The sequence below is a fragment of the Culex pipiens genome, chromosome 2 (genome assembly GCF_016801865.2).
Source record: "Culex pipiens pallens isolate TS chromosome 2, TS_CPP_V2, whole genome shotgun sequence".
NCBI classification, from domain to species: domain Eukaryota; kingdom Metazoa; phylum Arthropoda; class Insecta; order Diptera; family Culicidae; genus Culex; species Culex pipiens.
This window is the reverse complement of record NC_068938.1, coordinates 150,676,094-150,694,688: the sequence shown is the minus strand read 5'-3', so window position 1 is coordinate 150,694,688 and position 18,595 is coordinate 150,676,094. Positions and strand designations below refer to the sequence as shown.

Here is an 18,595-nt window from a genome sequence, read left to right as displayed (position 1 = left end):
AAACACTTTTTTTAGGCCGGATCTCAGATATTTTCATGATGATGATCAACCCTATCGCAAGTATATTAATGTAAGGAAGGCATCAACCACCAAGGTGGATAAGTAACGTTTTTACAGTTGAGTAACAAAAAATTGTGTAATTTTTGAAACTATTTTTGTGTTTTTTCGATGAAAAATACATTTTTTCGGAATTAGGAATCACCATATCAGGCTGCAAATTATTGAAAAACACGTATTTTTCAAATGTTCAAAAATGAAAGGGTCATCACGCTACATCGAAAAATGGAGCTCGGCTTCGTGATCAAGGACACAATTTTTCCCCTAGGACAAAGTTTCACGCAAATTGAAAAGGGGTCTGGGCAACTGCTGTGTGAGTTGGATTACCTACATATTTTGAAAAAAATAATTCATAATGATTTCCTTTTCTCGTGTTGCTCCCGAAATCTTGTAGAAGCTTATTCGTGGCGTCGACTATGATCTGAAAATGAAATTACTGATAAAATTGTTAATCAATCATGTTTTACCCTTCAAAAGCTGTAACTCTTAACTAAATAGTTCAAAGATCAAAAACACAGCTAAAATAACCTTCTATTTTTCCCTCTTTCCCCCTGAAACAGATTCGACGAGGACGCGAACCACGTCGAGCTGGACTACCCGCGGGACATGTCGATGTGGAAGGGCGTCGGCTACAACATCGACTCCGCCTTCCAGTACCGGGACGGCAAGACGTACTTCTTCAAGGGCAAGGGCTACTGGCGGTTCAACGATCTGCGGATGAGCGTCGACCAGGCCGACCCGCACCCGTCCGCCCCGCACTGGATGAAGTGCCAGCAGCACAAGGTGCGCGAACCGATGGTGGACGTCACGACCGAGGACCAGGAGGACGTCATCACCAGCGGGGTGGCTGGGTTGGGTCCCCGAACTAAGTTGGGCTTCTTTGCGCTAACTGCCTTGCTAGTGGTAGCTAGATTAAGGGTTTATTAGGATAGTTGAAAGGGACGTAAGGAGTGCTACGAACTCCACCATAGATTGTAAACTTAATTAATACAGGGACCACAAAGTTTGCAATTTTACACCGATTATGCAATTTCATGACATCACCAGCCTTTTTATCTAAATAAAATCAAATTAAACATCAATCTTAGAGAGTGCTCTCACCGTTTTCGAACGTCAAGATTATCCCGGAGATTCCTCAAAGCTCTCTACTTTCTTCAACTGATCACTGCCACAAGAAGGAGTATTAGCAAAAGCGCATTCCACTTCGGTCCCTTTACACTTTTTTGAATAAATAAACTAAAAAAAAATATTAAAATAATTCATCCAATATGCAATAAAATATTCCAAAATGTGTTTATCATTCGAAGCTGCCCACACCAATTCGAAGGGAAATCTTGACAACCACTAGCATTAACACTACATTTTTTGACTCTTAAGAGCGAGTTTTTCACCGATGTGAAACAGGTCGTATCGAGGTGCTCCGATTTGGATGAAACTTTCAGCGTTTGTTTGTCTATGCATGAGATGAACTCATGCCAAATATGAGCCCTCTACGACAAAGGGAAGTGGGGTAAAACGGGCATTGAAGTTTGAGGTCCAAAACACATGAAAATTCTTAAAATTGCTCGCATTTCCGTAAAACTTCATCAATTCCAACTCTCTTAGATGCATTCGAAAGGTCTTTTGAAGCCCTTCAAAATGTGCTATAGACATCCAGGATTGGTTTGACTTTTTCTCATAGCTTTTGCAAATTACTGTTAAAAATGGATTTTTTTAAAACCTCAATAACTTTTGGCAACAGCCTCCAACACCCATACTCCCATAGGTCAAAAGTTAGGGAATTTCATGGACTATAAGCCTACGGTATTAACTTTTTGGCCAATCGCAGTTTTTCTCATAGTTTTTCGATTTTTCTAGAACAAACATTTTACAACGTTAGTTTTTGCCCTGTAGGCTCCCATAGCGGCACTTTTTGGTCTCAATTTTGTCATATTCGGAATCCTCGGTCAATTTCACGTAAGTTAGAAGTATTGGAGTTGTAATTTTGATTTAAAAAATAATTAAATAAAACATTTTTGAAAAAAGAAATAGATCTTATTTACCCTGTGATCAATACGTCAAATGCTGTATCAAGTAGGCGAAAACTTGTTTACCCCTAATCCGACAAAATTCTAAATAATATTTTAATTAATTCTAAATGGCATTTTTTCCAATCAAATTCAAAATTCCAACACCTCAATCTAATGTAAAATTTTCTGAGGATTCCGAATATTTCAATTGAGACCAAAAAGTGCCGCTATGGAGGCCTACAGAGCAAAAACTAACGTTGTAAAATGTTTGTTCTAGAAAAATCGAAAAACTATGAGAAAAACTGCGATTGGCCAAAAAGTTAATACCGTAGGCTTATAGTCCATGAAATTCCCTAACTTTTGACCTATGGGAGTATGGGTGTTGGAGGCTGTTGCCAAAAGTTATTGAGGTTTTAAAAAAATCCATTTTTAACAGTAATTTGCAAAAGCTATGAGAAAAAGTCAAACCAATCCTGGATGTCTATAGCACATTTTGAAGGGCTTCAAAAGACCTTTCGAATGCATCTAAGAGAGTTGGAATTGATGAAGTTTTACGGAAATGCGAGCAATTTTAAGAATTTTCATGTGTTTTGGACCTCAAACTTCAATGCCCGTTTTACCCCACTTCCCTTTGTCGTAGAGGGCTCATATTTGGCATGAGTTCATCTCATGCATAGAAAAACAAACGCTGAAAGATTCATCCAAATCGGAGCAACTCGATACGACCTCTAGAACAAACCGAGCAGAATCTACAAATACTGCCTCTTAAGTGATCAAAAAACACAATTCAGAATTTATTGCAGCAATAGAAAAGAAGAAACATCCCAAATAATAAAATAAATATAAATAAAGAAAATTTAAATCGAAATCGAACAAGCATAATAAATAAAATAAAATATTCATGAACCCACGAAGAAAACATTTTGTTGCCTTAAATAAAGTAAAAAAAAATGCAATCGGTGAATTAACCCTTTGCTTCCTTAAAAAGATTTGCGTAGAATTATTTTTATTTAATAAATACTGTAAAAAAAGCAAAATAATCTAAGCGCCAGAAACGCTTCACACAATGGTTAAAAAAAAGTCTCAAAAAGCAAGCATGTAAAAATCAAACCACGTACTTTAACGAAACTGTAAGCCTAAGTAGTAAAGCAAAATTTTAATTTCATATTCCAATAAGTTCAGCCGGGCCCCCACTGTGATACGTGTGCGCGATGAATACGGATGTAATGTTAGGGAAATTTGACTTGTAAACACTGAGGAAGAGATTGTGGTTTTAGACTGAAGTGAATAAATTATTAAATTAAAAAATATCAATATTCAACCACAACGAAGAAAACACTGTTTGCAAATTGAGTTTCTTTAATTTTATGGTAAGTTGTTAGAAACTTGCTTGCACTCGCGGCCTCGATTAGAATGATTTAGTTTGAAATTTTAAGTGATAAGTTATGCTAAATTGATTCAAGTAAACTGAAGAACTTCTTTTATACAATTGGTTGTAGCGATATTTGATAGTTATAAATAAATTCAATTGTAATAGATAAGTGTTTTACTGCAAAAAGATCACAGATAATTTATTATTTGCAACCTTAGACTAATAATTATGTAGATAAAGTAATCTTTGGTTGCAAATTGGTTCCATATTACCCAATAAATATTTAAAAAAAAGTTACCAATGGAGCACCCGCAGTCGAGCAGTTTTTGACAGTTTGCTCCATAAGAAATACATTGTAGAAAAAGCAAAAACTACTCGAATGGAAGTGCTCCATTCACCTTCCTCACATTTATAAAGTACCTAATTTCGTCTTAAATAGAAATTTTCCGATTTAAAAAAAAATGCAGTCTTTTTGTCAGGAACTATACATATACATCAGCGATTCTCAACGGGGGTACCGGGCCTACTTGATTGACATGGCAGGGGGTACCATCCTAGGGGAAGGTTGAGAATCGCTGCTCTACATGGCTCTTCCGTGGCGATCAGACATTTAATTCTGAGCAAATTAAAAAAAACTGAAGCCAGTCTCACCCAGACATGCATCGGCACTATGAGCTCTTTTTAACGGCACTCAGCTTGTTATAGATAGCATTTTCGTTTAAAGCAATGTTATGCTTGTTGCTAGGTAAAAATCTCTTGATTTTGGCTTGAATAATGTGTAGAAAACATTGGTTCATTGGAAAACCCGCTTTTAGCTATATGTTCATGTAAATGTTCTCTTAAGCTCTCAAGAAGAACTTCTTAAAAGCTCTTTGAGTGCAATTAAGAGTTCTTAACCTATATCTCGGTTGGGTTTCAAAATAATCTCTCAGGGTCTTCGAGAGCCTAAAAGACAAGCGTAATTAGCATATTCTAATCACAGGCACAACATGCTAAGTATCTTCTACGTGAAATGCCAAACAAGTTCTTCTACAAGAGGAGTTAGAGCGGATGCATGTCTGGTCTCACCGGAGCTCTCTTAGAAGCAAGGCAAGCTTTGATCGTATTAGGCCTGCGTAAAAATTATGTGCTAGGACTGGGACCCGTGGTGTAGAGGTAAGCATGGTTGCCTCTCACCCAGTCAGCCTGGGTTCGATCCCACCGGTACGCATTTTTCGAGACGAGATTTGTCTGATCACGTCTTCCGTCGGACGGAAAAGTAAATATTGGCCCCGGTCTAACCTAGAGGTTAGGTCGTTAGCTCACTCCAGGTGTTGGCGTCTGTACCTGATTTTGTCTCGGTGGTGTTGCTGGTAGGCAGTTGGACTCACATTCCATAGGTCGTCAGTTCGAATCCCGGAGTGGGATGGAAGCTTAGGTGTAACGGAAGCTTAGGTGTAAAAAGAGGTTTGCAAATTCCTCAAACACAAGAGGTGTAGTGATGGAAGAATCTACACCAAAAGAAACAGAGAAAAAAAATCAGAAAGGAGCATGGCACTCCTCTCTCACGCACGAAAGATCGGTTACAAGAAACTCAAAAATATCAGGTGAAAGGTTATCAAAAGACCATTCAAATGAGTCCAAAACTCAGAAGATCTGGCAACCCTTTTCCCGGTTATACGTACTCAAGTGATATTTAAGTTCTTTTTTAACGAGGCACACCAGCCGAAAACCCATCCTCGAAATTTAGCCCCTAGAGTTTTAATTTCTAAATCTCATATATCTGTACACGCAGAAAAATGTTTTGTAGAATCAGCCTGTACGAGGTTTGTTTCAACAAAAATTTTGTTGAATATGATCAACGCCGATTTTGCGTTGAAACAAACCTTGATTTTCTCAATTCCACAAAAATATTTTGTTGTTTTGAAAAATTTGCTTTGACGTTTAGCGTTGATTCAACAAAAATCTTGATTTTCAAATCAACAAAATATTTTGTTGATTCAAATATGCCTTATTTTTCTGCGTGTATAAAACCATGTCTGGATCTATCATCCACGGAGCACTTCCATTCGAGCAGTTTTTGCTTTTTTCTTCAATGTATTTCTATTTCTTATGGGAGAACTGTCATTTCTACCACTCGAATCCGTAGCTCCATAGAGTTATTTACGTGCGCATGTATTGCATATACATACACGAAAAAAAGTGAGGTTAAATTTTGTCCGGCCAGCAAAATCAAATGGTGCGCTAGTGTGTGTACGCGAAACGTCATAAAGCTCATAAAAAGTTGTCAAACGTCAAATACAATAACAAAGCAAAGTGACCGAGGGGTAAGCAAATGCACAACATTAGTCAATTTCAATTAAAAAAATCTTTTTAAAGTTTTGGCGAAATTGTATGTCACACACGGAGAAAAAAGAGTTGCCAAAGTGTTCATGAAAATGGGAACCTCGAACAAACTGTTCAAATCCCATGGTACGATTTTGAAAAACGTACCATGAAATTTGAATACTTAGTTCGTGATTCCCATTTTCATGAACGCTTGTTCACGATTTTGGGAACTCTTTTGTCTCCGTGCAGTCACAGAAATTTAAGTTAGAAAATATATCAGAGTTATTTAAACTTGGCTATTTTCATTAAAAATAATATTTTGCAATAACCCCTCGTAATTTATCAATCAGCCCAGTTATCGAGCAGCATTCCATATCTGGGCATGCTCTTGGCACAGCTATCGACGGCCAAGGGCAAAAATATCACGGATCACGCGGAATTCTAAGGGAGTTTCGGACAAAGATGTACACACCCAAATCTGTTACAATACCTTAATAATCTATTGAAAAAAAAGTCGACATCCTCAAAAAAAACAAGAACAACATCACACTACCGTCGGAACACCGGCTTGCTCAGACAATCGGTCGGATACCGCTGCAGGTACAGCCGGTCGTCCTTGGTTTTGTACGGCTGCGTGTACATCCGGCACACGTTGGCCGTGGTTTTGCACTCGCCGGGCGGTGGCCTGTTCACGACCGCCGGGCTGTGCTCGCTCGTCGACTGCCGGAAATCGGTGCTCGTCAGTGCCATGTACGAGGGCGGCTGCAGCCACAAACCATTTCCGCCGGTTGGCACCAGAAGAAAGGTAAAAGGTTCGTTGTACTAACTTATTTTGGTTTGGTTTCGTAGTTTATTTTTGTACAGAATTTGTTTTTTTTTTTGGTTTGATTTGGTTTACTCGCGGTGGGTTTGGTTTATCATGAGAGATTGATGGAGGGTTTGTGTGTGGGTGCCGTTAGTTTGGCCAAAACTGGCCACATGAAAGACAGATTAGAGAAAGAGGGAGACACTGGTAAATGGTAAATGAAGCACCAGAATAACAAGCACAGGACATCGATCTACGAAAGACCACGTGTCGCCATTGTTTGTGCTTTGCAATGGAGGCGCATGATCTGCTAAGAATTCTAAGCGAAATGGTTGTTCTAAGTCCCTAGATTTTCATAAACACTACAATTTGTCATACTTTATTTGTTTTTTTTTTTTTTTTTTTTTTTGATGAATTGACTGTATCAAACACTGTCAAATGGCCAGGCTCGCCTGTCGAAAGTTAATCGCAACGATAGATGGTTGAAATGTGATAACAATTTTTCAATACAAAGTATTTAAACTAAAGATCAAAAAGGGCTAACCGGGTATTTCGGACTCGGAAAGCTTCCATAACCTTCCACAGAAAAACCACCATTCATGTAATTCAGACATTCACAAAAGCAACGCAATTTGACGATACAATGAAGCTTATCATCCACCACCACCTCAAAATGTAACAAATTCAGACTCCAGTTCACTCACCGCATCGAGACGATTGATCGACGGTGTCAGCAACGGGCACGGTTCCTGGTGCACGATCGGAGAGTCCTGACCGCTAACGCCCATTCGATTGATCGAGGAAAATTCCGGCGATCGTTGAACGCCTGACGTGCCCACCTGCGCCGGTGCCGAGGTCTTTCGAGACGGTGCCTCTTCCGATGCCTTTTTAGCCCCACCGGACTTTCCAGGACCACTTTGCCCTCCACCGCCCGAGAAGCTTCCACTGGAAGTGCTTCGTCTCAGGTTCGGCTTGAGCTTACCCTTCTCGGAAAAATTGAACGGCGTAGGCCGGGGCTTGTTCGGCTTGGTCACGGATCCATCGGAGAGCTTACGCTCGCGGCCTTCCTTTCCGGGCTCGTCATCTTTCTTCTTGACGATGAACCGGAACGGGATCGTACCTTCGTGCAAAAAGTGTCTAATCGTCTTGAACGAAACGGCCACGCAGTCTTCCTCAACAATACAACGACTCAAGTCCTCACAGTCGGACACGCAATTCTGCACGAACTTGATCTTCCGCAGCTCGGAATCACTCTTCGATCGAATCTCAAACTCGTAATAGTACTGACGAGCCTCCTCGCGTCTCCCAAAGTACACGATCATGAAGTAAGCCACCCTGGCTTTGGCACTCGAAAGAAAGTAAAACAGAAACTTCTTGCTGAACGCGTCCACCAGCTTGATTCCTCCCTTGGACGACTGCTCGGAAAACGGAATCTCCGACTCTTGGAAGTACGTGAACGGTTCTCCCAGCTTGGCGTGATCCTCCATCAGGTGATCCTCGATCTGGAACTGCATTCCCTCCCAAGGGCAACTGAAACAACAACCACCAAAACGTTAACCATGAATCACCCCCGAAAATCACCCAAAACTTACGTCAGCACGTTCAGCTTGGAGGCGATGCAGCGATACGGCCGAAATTTGCACTCCTCCAGGTGGGATCGCATGTCGGACGAGCCGAAGAGCCACGTGCAGCCGGCCTTTTTGTATGGGCATGGCACTTTGTTGGTGCTCTGCCTGACCAGGCTCTCGATCGGGTTGGAGGCTTTGCGGTCAAAGTACTCGGAGCACTAAAGATGGGGAAATATATAAAAAATAATAAATTTTAAAAACTTAAAAAAAGTAAAATTTATAAACTGTCATTTCTTAAAATTCGAGACACTCACAAACTTGGAACAATTTTGTGTCAATTTGTTATTATAAAACATAAAGCAAAAAAAACCGTAAAATTCGCATGGTTCTGTAAATGTTCCGCACCGGAAACGGCCATATTCAGTATCAAAAACCATGGAGTTTGCATGATCATAGACTAATAAAAGACTACAAAGTGGGCTCTGAATCATGACTCAACCTTTTTATGACCCCTTGGCACGGCCGGTTCACTGTCAAAAATGACAGATCGAAATGTCATCATCTGGCAGCTCTGACTTTGACATGACATTTCGCGCAATGTTATTGTTTATGTTTTTGTTTTGATTTAAGGCTAGTCTGCAGATCGGAAGGAAAGGGGTGTTTCTTGAGCTTTACGAACAGCAGAACAAAGGAGAGGGAGCGATTTCTTGGGGCTTTTCTTCACCCTCTCTGACTTTTTTGCGCTGCCGCTGCTTCCCATTTGAATTTTTTCTTGACCGGTTTCTTCCGAAGTGCATACCTTACATTAAATGAAACATGAATCAATACCATCAAAATCAAAAGCTATCCAAAGCATGCATGGCTTTCTACCTAAGGTACTCGCGATTGAGTGTGTAGTAGTGCGGTTGTCAAAATCGCTATCTCTGACTCTCTCACTCCACTGACACTGGCATTGTTTATGTTTTGGTTTTCCTGGCACGGCCTATTGTTCTTTTGTTATTGTTTTGGTTTTAGTGGCACGGAGTCATGCACTCACACTAATGCAAAGCAAGATGACGAGTACCTTTGATATACAGCCTTGCAAAGCATGTTTTTTTTTTTATGCAAAAATGTATGGACATTTTAGTGCGCACTTTGCCCGGTAAATTTCTTTTTAGGAAAAATGATGGCAAAAAATAAAAAGAAGAAGGCTAGGCTAAACACTTGTTGAATGGTTACAAAAATTTCGTGAACCTGAAGTTTGGTAAACCTTATTTTATAAACATTAAAGATCCTTATTTTATAAACTCCGATCAAAATGACAAAAAAGTGACTTTTCCTAATAACTTTCTAAAACTTCAATGATTTCACTTCATTTTTGTAAATACGTAAAATTGACAAGTGCGCACCTTTGCCCCGCCCAGTCACGAAATATTCTAGCAGAGCTGGTTCTGTCAGAATCCTGCTAGACCCATGGAACGTTTCTGCTAGAATGCTGTTAGAATATCCACTTTCGGGGTAACTCGAATGTACTGCAACTATTAATATTGACAAGAAAGAACTTGGGGCGTAATCTAACCACAAGTTCTTCCAGGATGCTTTCTTCGGACTGGCTGCGCTTGTGTTCGATTAGATTAGATTAGAATGCTGTTAGAATATCCACCTCTGTTAGAACTCTGCTAGAATCCAGCTAGAACGCCGTGACTGGGCGTGCGCACTATTGCCCCGTACTACTCTATAGTAAGTAAAGGCATACTGCCTATGTTCACATAAATGTCCCATATGCAAAAACAGCAAGCTGAGAAAAACGCATTTAAAGTTTGTCCCACACATAAGGCTACGGGTTAAGTTTTCATGAAAAAACTGGATTTCCTCCTGATTTCTAGAACAAAGTACTGGATGTTATATGCTTTTCTGAAAGAGCACAAGATTTTGAACCAAACTGCATCATTAACTCAAAATCGATGAAAATGCATATGGGACATTTATGCGATCATGGGCAGCATAGTCCTATGTAAAAAAAGTCAAATTCCAGAGTTTTTTTTTTTTTTTTCAAAAGGTCCAATAAACCAAATTTTTAGTTTTTGCTTTTTGGGTGTTTTTTAATATCCCTGACTCAAGGCGGTTTCAAAAACACCCAAAAAGCAAAAACTGTAAATTTTGTTTATTGGACCTTTTCAAAATAAAACTCCAGAAATAGCAGATTTTCAAATCTTCTTTTAATTTCAATTCTTTATCATTTTTAAAATTTGGCAACTGTGGACAAGATTAAAAACTTGTGATGGAATGATATATTGAAACAATCGTTGAAATTATGTTTCCTGAACCTGAATCAGTCCTTTTTTTAAATGACTCAATATAAACTCCAACGATTTTCCAGCAACATTAATATCGCTTAACAGTATTGAGTTGATAACACACAAAACTTATCACGACGCCAAACCAAACCTTTAAAAAACCTAAATCCAGGCAAAATTATCCTCACACGACTCACTTCCGGAGATCCACCTGTCTTACCTGACACAGCTTAACGTTGAGCTTCTCGACGCAGGATTCACACCCGATATGGCGCTGCCTGTTGCACTCGTAAACCATTCCGTCCGGAAACTTCCGGCACAGCACGCACTTTAACTTTTCAACGTCCATCGCGACTTGGCGCACTATTCCGACTGGGAGCCTCTTCAAGTTCTGTGCTGAGACTTCGTTGGCGACGATGATTCAAGGCAAATATTCAAATAGCATAACGTAATCTATATTGCCGGCAGAACTGGCCAAGCCCATCTGAATGAGCGCACGCTTAGAACTCACTACAAGTCGAACAGCAGATTGGTCGGAACCGGGCGAATGTTTAACTTGTTGGCACGATAACTTTCCCCCGCGAGGTTCAAATAACATAATATTTGAGATTTGAGGTCTACTTTGTAAATCTATTACGCAGATAGGCACATCTTTCCGATTCACTTGCCGCCCTCAAACTGACTTCGAAAAGGCAAACCTTAAAAACCAAATACAAAAATGTTAAGCCCATTTCGTGCGAACTATCTTATCGCCGTTCGCAGATTTGGCAGATTTCGGCAAAAATCATTATCTTATCAGTGGCAGAACCCGAACACTAACTAGTACCCCCGGCCGATATCTTCAAACGAAATGCGCGCCACGCTAACATGCCGGCTAATCAATTCTCTGAGATTTTGGAAACGATTATTTTTTTTAATTTTGCCGAAATTCGATTTTCAAAAAAAAATCTCGCAAATTGCCTTTTCTTTGTATTTTTTGATTAAGATGAAACATGTCAAAATAGTAGTTTATGCAACAAGTTGCAAAAAGTAGATTTTTTTCAGCAAGAGTCGTACACACAAAAAAATATATTATTTATGGTGCAACACTTTTGCACGTCATTAAACATTTAAATTTACATGCAATTTGATGTAAATTTGCAACAATTATACGTTAAAACATGATTTTACGTGTGATTCAACCGTTTACGTCGAATCTCAAGTTTACATAAACTGAGTTTACATATGATTCATTTTTTCCGTGTCGAGTAAATTCACATATTTTTTTCTGTGTACAATTTATCCAACGATGTTTACCAAGCTGGATAAATACGACGAGTGCTGAAAAAATCTAGTTTTGCAACGAGTTGCTCTCAACTTTTTTTGCAATTCCAAAAAACGCTTCTTGAATGGTATTTTAAGTCAAACATTCATGTGTTTAGTAAATTCACCGTTCAAAACAAAACAAAAATATTGAAAAATGATACTAGTGTCGAAAAGTTTAGCACCCGTTTCACTGTAATGAAAGGTATTAATTTTCCAGGCCGTTTCGTTTCTCCAGTAGGACGGGAAAAGTTGACAGTTTTAAAGCGGAATCGCAAATAGGGGTGGGTTTTTGCATTATTTTTTTTCCATACAAGTCACCACAAAATTTTGGGGATTGTCATACAAAATTGGTATGAGAATGTATGAAATTCTTTATCTTGAGAAGGAATTTTCTGAAATTTTCAACTAACGATATCTCGTAATCGTAAGCTATTAACCCAACTTTTAATGTTAAAAATTGAATGTTTTGGGCTGATAAAAATATTTCAAAAATGTCATCGATTCGTCTCAGAAATGCAACAAAGAAAATTATCTATTTTTAGACCTTTTTTTTATTTTTTTAGATATGATAAAACTTTTCTGAAAAATAATACATAGGTACATAGGAAAAAATCCCGATTCAATTTCATTTTTTTTTTCGATCCGCTATGACTTGAGAAGGTTTCCGTTTTGATAAAAAAAAAGTTTGTTTAATCCACCTTAAGGGGGTTGGTGCCTTCCTCACATTAATGTTGTATTATAGGTTGTATTTTCAAATTAATTTTTGAGTTTGTTTAATTTCTTTATTAAGTTTTTTTATTTTTTTATAATTATTGTTTTTATCAGAACAGCAATTTTCAATTCTTTTTTAACAAAATCTCCAAAATAAAGGAGAAAAGAGGGGGCGGGGGGCTGTAATTGAATTTAAATGTGCTGATATGCCAACATTAGGTGCATGATGGAATTGCATGCTGTCCCCCTAGTCTTAGTAAACAATGCCTTATGAGTTGTATATTTCAGTAAAAAGTTCTTGTAAATCTTTGTCGAGACAAAATGATGTATTCAGCAACATAATTAATACAGACTTTTTCCAGAAGAGACGCAGACACTGCTTAACACTGGAACGCCCAACGCATGTCCAACTTACACGGACGCCCAAGCCTCCCAAAAAAGTTGGAACGGTAACTTCAACACGCCCGTTCTCGGGCATAACTCAACCAATCGGGACGATTCTTGTTCCCAGTGATTTGTAAGGATGTCTAGATGATCCTAAAATTTTGCAGAACTTGATTTGAACAAATCTGTAATTTCTGCGATCGAAAACATCGTTCCAACTTTTTTTAAACGACTGCCTCCGCGGAATTTTCGGCGATTTTTTTTTACACGCGAAAAAAAAGTTGGAACGATGTTTTTGATCGCAAAAATTACAGATTTGATCAAATTAAGTTCTGCAAAGGTCTAGAATCATCTAGACATCCTAACAAATCACTGGAAAGAAGAATCATCTTGATTGGTTGAGTTATGCCCGAGAACCATTGAGTTGAAGTTACCGTTCCAACTTTTTTGGAGCCTTGGGCGTTGGAATGTTAAGCAATGTGGCAACCAGGCGATATGCATGCTGCGCGACTCTCGCGCGTAAGCAAAAAGACCCGGCCTTTGAGGTTAGGCAAAAATCACCCTTTTTAGTAGCTACAAAAAATCTTTTTCATGGCATAACTTTAAAAGTAATTCACTAAATAGAATAAAATTTAATAGGGTCTTAGGGGATCCCAAAAGGAACAGAATAAGGCAGATCCGGCCAAAATCGGTTCATGGCCTATCTACAATCACTTAGCTTAGAACATCTAAGTAAAGTAGTTACTTAGGAAAGTCTGCAACTTACGTTCGTCATCCACAATCAACTTAGAAAACTTGCTGGGCTGATATACGTTGCTATGCAGTTGTTTGTTTACCTTTGATATGGAAACGTCAACTTACCGTAGATTTTGAAATTTTCCAAACCAAACGTCAGTTTCTAATTTGATTACTTTTCCATTGTAGAAACTCAGATTCATTTCCATTGATTCAAATTCCTAAGCTAAGTGAAATTGTCTAAGCTAAGTGATTGTAGATAGGCCATCAGCCAGTTCTGAGATAATCGTGTGGAAAAAAATCATGTCTACACACATCCCCACACACACAGACATTTGTTCAGAATTTGATTCTGAGTTGATTGGTATACGTGAAGGTATATCTGAGAAGTGTATTTAAGAAGTTCATTTTTCGAGTGATTTTATAGCTTTGCCTCAGTGAGGTGAGGAAGGCAAAAAAGCAAAAAAGACGATCACGAACAACCACCCGTCTCCACTACTGCCACCGAACTTCCCAATAGAATAATGGACCGAATCTCGTTAAAACAAACTCATTTTACACAACATTCTGGTTTCCCAGGGAATTTCTCAGCTGAGGTCGGGCCCTAGAACCTACGACAACACACGCTGACATCATCGTTTAAAGACGATCATGTGACAGAATGTTCGGTTAGAAATTCGGTAGCTTGATTTTCAATCACCCACAGAGGAGGTACGGGCTTGGGGAAGATGGTCTTATCACTAGATGTAGTAGATATTATCACGGACAAGTGGCTTGGTGGCTACCAACTTTACAGCTGATAACGGGGCCGAAAATACCCTAAATTGCTTGTTTTTGCCGTTGAACTGAGGTTTTTATGTCACAGCTGATGTCTCAAATTATTTTATTGGTATAACGACACAGATTTCTTACAACTTGGTTATCTTATTATACAATTAGCTCTCAGATTACAAAAAACACAGTTAACTTACTTTTAAAAATCAGTCAAATAAAATTAATTTTCGCTTGAAACTTTCATCAATAACGCGTTCTTCCCTCCATCTTGGGCTTCATCTCAACCCCGGACAATCTCCCGATGTACCAATCCTTGTGGACACACTTGTGATAGTACGTGGCCCACAACCTGAACTTGATCCGCAAATTAAGCACATCAGTTACCTCCGTCAGGAAGCCCTCCATCGACACAAAATCCGAAAACTCCAGCACCGTATTGTCCTCGTTCAGCTTCAAGTCCATCAGCCGGACCAGCGGTTCCACCGTCGTGCCCTGCTTCGGGTAGCAAATGACCTTAACATCATGCACGTCGTACCCATCTACCACTACCAGGGACAGCTTGATAACTTCGTTCCCGTTTTCGTCCAGATCCTGGTGGCCCTTGAGGCGGAAGGTGAACCCCTCGATGGACTGTTCCTCCGAAAGGGTTCGGCGCAGAAGGAAGATTTTCTGGGAAAAGTCCCGAATCAGGAAGCTCAGCTCCACGAACGGAGGTGTGATGGGACTGAAACGGGGAGAATGTTGGTATCAGTTAAATATGGTAACCCTTTTTGAGACAAGAGAGCACAACGGCGAAACAAATAAGCAAAGTCTACACCACACAAGTCAAATACAACAACAGTTTGCCAACATCATTTGAACAACAACACGTACGGAGCATGTTGCGCGGCTTATCAAGGTACTCAAATTGTATCATACCGCCGGGCAAATTCAGGAATATTTAATTAACTGATAAGATACACCAGTCGACGAATCGTAAATTATTGATTATATAAATATTTTCCGTAAAACATGAGTTTTCAGTCTCGAAAGCATTTCTAGATTTTTTTTTTTTTTTTGAAAAGGTCCTATAAAACAAATTTTGAATTTTCGCTTTTGGGGTGTTTTTAGAACCGCCTTGAGTCAGGGGTATTCAAAAACACAAAAAAAGTAAAAACTGAGAATTTGGTTCATTGAACCTTTTAAAAAAAACTCTGGATTTTTACTGAACAACAAAAAAGTGTGCCATGGCATAACAGCCACTTTTTTTTCTAATGTTGGTACCACTGCGCGATTTTGACATTTCGCGCGTGCCCCATTCGTAACGCCATCTTCGCTTAAAAATCTGGATAACATACGCCCTTCTGAATGTAATTCTCCAGTTCAACTGACTCGATATACAAAAAAATTGTCTTATTTAACCCTAGCCTTTGATATGGGGAGAATGAAGTGAAAAAAGTACCAAAACAAAATCCTGTTTTATGCTGTAATTTCTCAATAAAGTCCAATCTGATCCTATTTTCATAATACGTTGTCCTTTGATTCTTTATAATAAAAAAAAATGCATCAAGTTAATCTTTTGCTAGGTCCTGACGTTCCTGGTTTTGAAAATTGAACCCCCCCCCCCCCCCCCCATCGTGAACAATTTCCATAAAAATAAAATCTTTTTTGAATGGAGCGTGGACAATCGCTATTTACAAAATATTGATTTTTGATGAAGGGAGTTGAATTTTTTGGATCTCTCTCCCCTACATTTATCAATAAAATTTCAACCGCCGCTGAATTTGAGCCATCAATTAATAAGCTTTCAAATTATTTGTATTACCTCTAATATCTATTATTTATCATCGCCATTTTTGACAACCATCTCCATAATTTCATTTGGCAAGACGAAGACTTATTTTTACCAAAATAAAACATATTTGGCATAAGACGTTTGAAGACTTATGAAATGTCATTTTTCCATAACTCCTGACTAGGTTTTAACAAAGGTTTTATCAAGGCTTTGAGGATGTTGTTAGGATTCAGTTGAAAAGCCTTGAACTCCTATGTAGGTTTTATAAATAGGCCGTAACAACCTTTTGCGGAGGTCCTTTTGGGTTTTAAGTGGGGTTTATCAAGGTTCTGGGGAGTTTGTTACGACTAAGGGGTTTTAATGTTGGTTTTGGCTGATAGGTTTGGCAGCTTTGATAAAGCCTAAAATGTTACTTGGGATTGTCCCTTTTATAAAATTATCGATTCATATTACATTTCAAAATGAATTCGAAGCACGAATAAAAAGTTGGAATATGACATTTGTTATACTTAAAAATGCCTAGAAATTGAGAGATTTTTTCCAATTGAGTTTTAAAAACACATAATTTTTTTTATTTACAAACAAGTTTTATCGTCTCTTAGTGAAAATTGTCCAAATAATACGAAAATGCTTTCCGTTTTTCGATTTAAACTCAATTTCACTGAGAAAATCATGACAATTTGAGAATATCTAAATAGTCTTATTCAACAACATTATCTTAATTATACACTCAAACCCCTATGGTTTGGCACCAACTGTTGTCAAACGGACGGGGTCACTTTTTAGTTTGACAACCCTTTTACACGGAGTTTACACAAACTATCAAACTTTTTTTTTTAATAATGTGCGTAAGCGCAGTGTAAAAAGTACAAACTAAAAAAGTGTCAAACGAAAAAGTGACCATGCATACTTCTTTTTCCTTAACATATAGGAAATGTTAGTAAAAAACACAGCCCAAGTTGACCCCTAAAAAATTACATTTTTAAAAACTTTGGCAAAGTCACATAAAACAAGTAAAACTTTTAACCCATAAATTTTCTAAAATTTGATGATTTCTTCGATTTCGATTTATAAAAATCGTTGTTTTATTTTTGACTGTCTAGTTTAGGTATGACTTCTAAACTAACTACACTAAAGAGATATAGAATTTTTTAATCGAATTTGATGTTAAAGGTAAGAAATTTAAAAAAAAGCGGAAAAGAATTGTTCTTGATTCGATTATCCGCAATCCCATACAAACCCTCGGATAATCGAGACTTCTCTTGAATGCTGATTACTTTAGACAAGGTTTCAAGTTTCAATTTCTTAATTCAGGAAGAAATTTTAAACAATTTTAACATAACCTACTGTACTCAATTAAAAGATAAACATCCACTTACTTGACAAACTCCATGTTCGGCACCTGTGCCTGCGGCAGCGGTTCAGAGTGCATTTTTCTAATCACATCCGCCAGCTCAAACGTTTCCATCATTACGGTGGCGCTGTAAAAGAAAACAGTGATGCTCCATCAAGGTTTTCGTAAAAACCCACAAACTCACCAAGTTTCCTCTTTGTTCAACTCCACCGCCCGCTGCATAACATCCTCCACCTCGGCGTACTGCTGCTGGGCGATTGCCTTGACCGGTTCCACGTGCTGCCTCATCCGATCGTGCAGCCCATCGCGCAGCTTCTCAACGATCTGTTCCGTCGCCCAGTTGACATTCTCCACGATGCGGTCGTTCTCCTCGACCATATCGTGCTCGTTCGACTCGAGCCGTTTGCTCATCTTGGACAGGGTCGAGAGTCGCTCAGCGAGGAAGTTTTTCTCCGAATCGATGATGGCTTGAAACTTTTGGCGTGCCTCTTCGAGTTCCGAGACCTGCTCGAGGTGAGCGCGGTGGGGATCGCCGAAGAGACACTTGACGCAGAGGCACTCGCGGCAGGGTTCACAGAACAGGAGCAATTCCTTGCCGTGGTGGGCACAAACTCGCAGCGGTTGATTGATCAGCCGGATGAGTTCGTCCAGCTTGGACGGGAGACGATCGATCATTTCGTTGACCTCCTGGTACACCCGGCAGTAGATGAACTGCTCGGAGCCGAGTGCCCGCTGGCAGCACGGACAACGCTGGGTTGCGTTCCGGGAGCTGTACCACTGGCGGAGACAGCCACCACAGAAGAGCTTCGAGCACTCGGGACCTTTGGAAATATTTACGAAAATGAAGTGATTTGTTGATAATTATTCGAGGTTTATCAACAAATCCCTTCATTTTCGTAAATACTTCGAAAGGTCTACAAACAGTGCAGCGGATGTTCGGTGTCGACCCGACTGTGGCACACGGCACAAGCGAACAGGTCGTCCACGTTGATTATGCCCATGAACCAGCTAAAGGCTAGGGATTTGCGCTCGTCCAGCTCCTGGCTGTGGAGAGTCGCGTGGTTTGGGCTGGAGGTCATTTTGAAACACTAATTACACCAAACAACAAACTGCAAGACAAGACGATTATAGAACAAAGTCTCGCTTTGAAATGGTCAAAGAATT

General features: G+C 39.2%; 3 protein-coding genes across 5 annotated transcripts in view; 1 reads left to right on the top strand and 2 right to left on the bottom strand.

Moving 5' to 3' along the window:
* LOC120427538 (matrix metalloproteinase-2) overlaps positions 1-3,607 on the top strand; it is a 574,651-nt gene extending 571,044 nt beyond the window's left edge. For both annotated transcript variants that reach the window (XM_052707878.1, XM_052707879.1), the window contains one exon: positions 618-3,607. In XM_052707878.1, the coding sequence (XP_052563838.1) occupies positions 618-984 (367 nt within the window). In that variant the 3' untranslated portion in view covers positions 985-3,607. The remainder of the gene's footprint in view (positions 1-617) is intronic.
* A 2,615-nt stretch (positions 3,608-6,222) lies between these two features.
* On the bottom strand, positions 6,223-11,068 carry LOC120427535 (uncharacterized). Of its 2 annotated transcripts, none has more exons than XM_052707880.1 (4): positions 10,615-11,068; positions 8,143-8,336; positions 7,255-8,080; positions 6,223-6,567 (listed from the first exon to the last, which is right to left on the bottom strand). In XM_052707880.1, exons 1-4 carry the CDS (start codon positions 10,741-10,743, stop codon positions 6,295-6,297), a joined length of 1,422 nt encoding a protein of 473 aa, XP_052563840.1. In that variant the 5' UTR covers positions 10,744-11,068; the 3' UTR covers positions 6,223-6,294. The 2 variants fall into 2 exon arrangements, with proteins under 2 accessions (XP_052563840.1, XP_039448336.1); XM_039592402.2 differs by having other exon boundaries at positions 6,223-6,507; positions 10,615-11,066.
* Positions 11,069-14,360: 3,292 nt separating this feature from the next.
* On the bottom strand, positions 14,361-18,549 carry LOC120427534 (E3 ubiquitin-protein ligase TRIM37-like). Its single transcript, XM_039592400.2, has 4 exons — positions 18,354-18,549; positions 17,616-18,252; positions 17,457-17,558; positions 14,361-15,027 (listed from the first exon to the last, which is right to left on the bottom strand). Exons 1-4 carry the CDS (start codon positions 18,508-18,510, stop codon positions 14,547-14,549), a joined length of 1,377 nt encoding a protein of 458 aa, XP_039448334.1. The 5' UTR covers positions 18,511-18,549; the 3' UTR covers positions 14,361-14,546.
* Between the last annotated feature and the right edge of the window lie 46 nt (positions 18,550-18,595).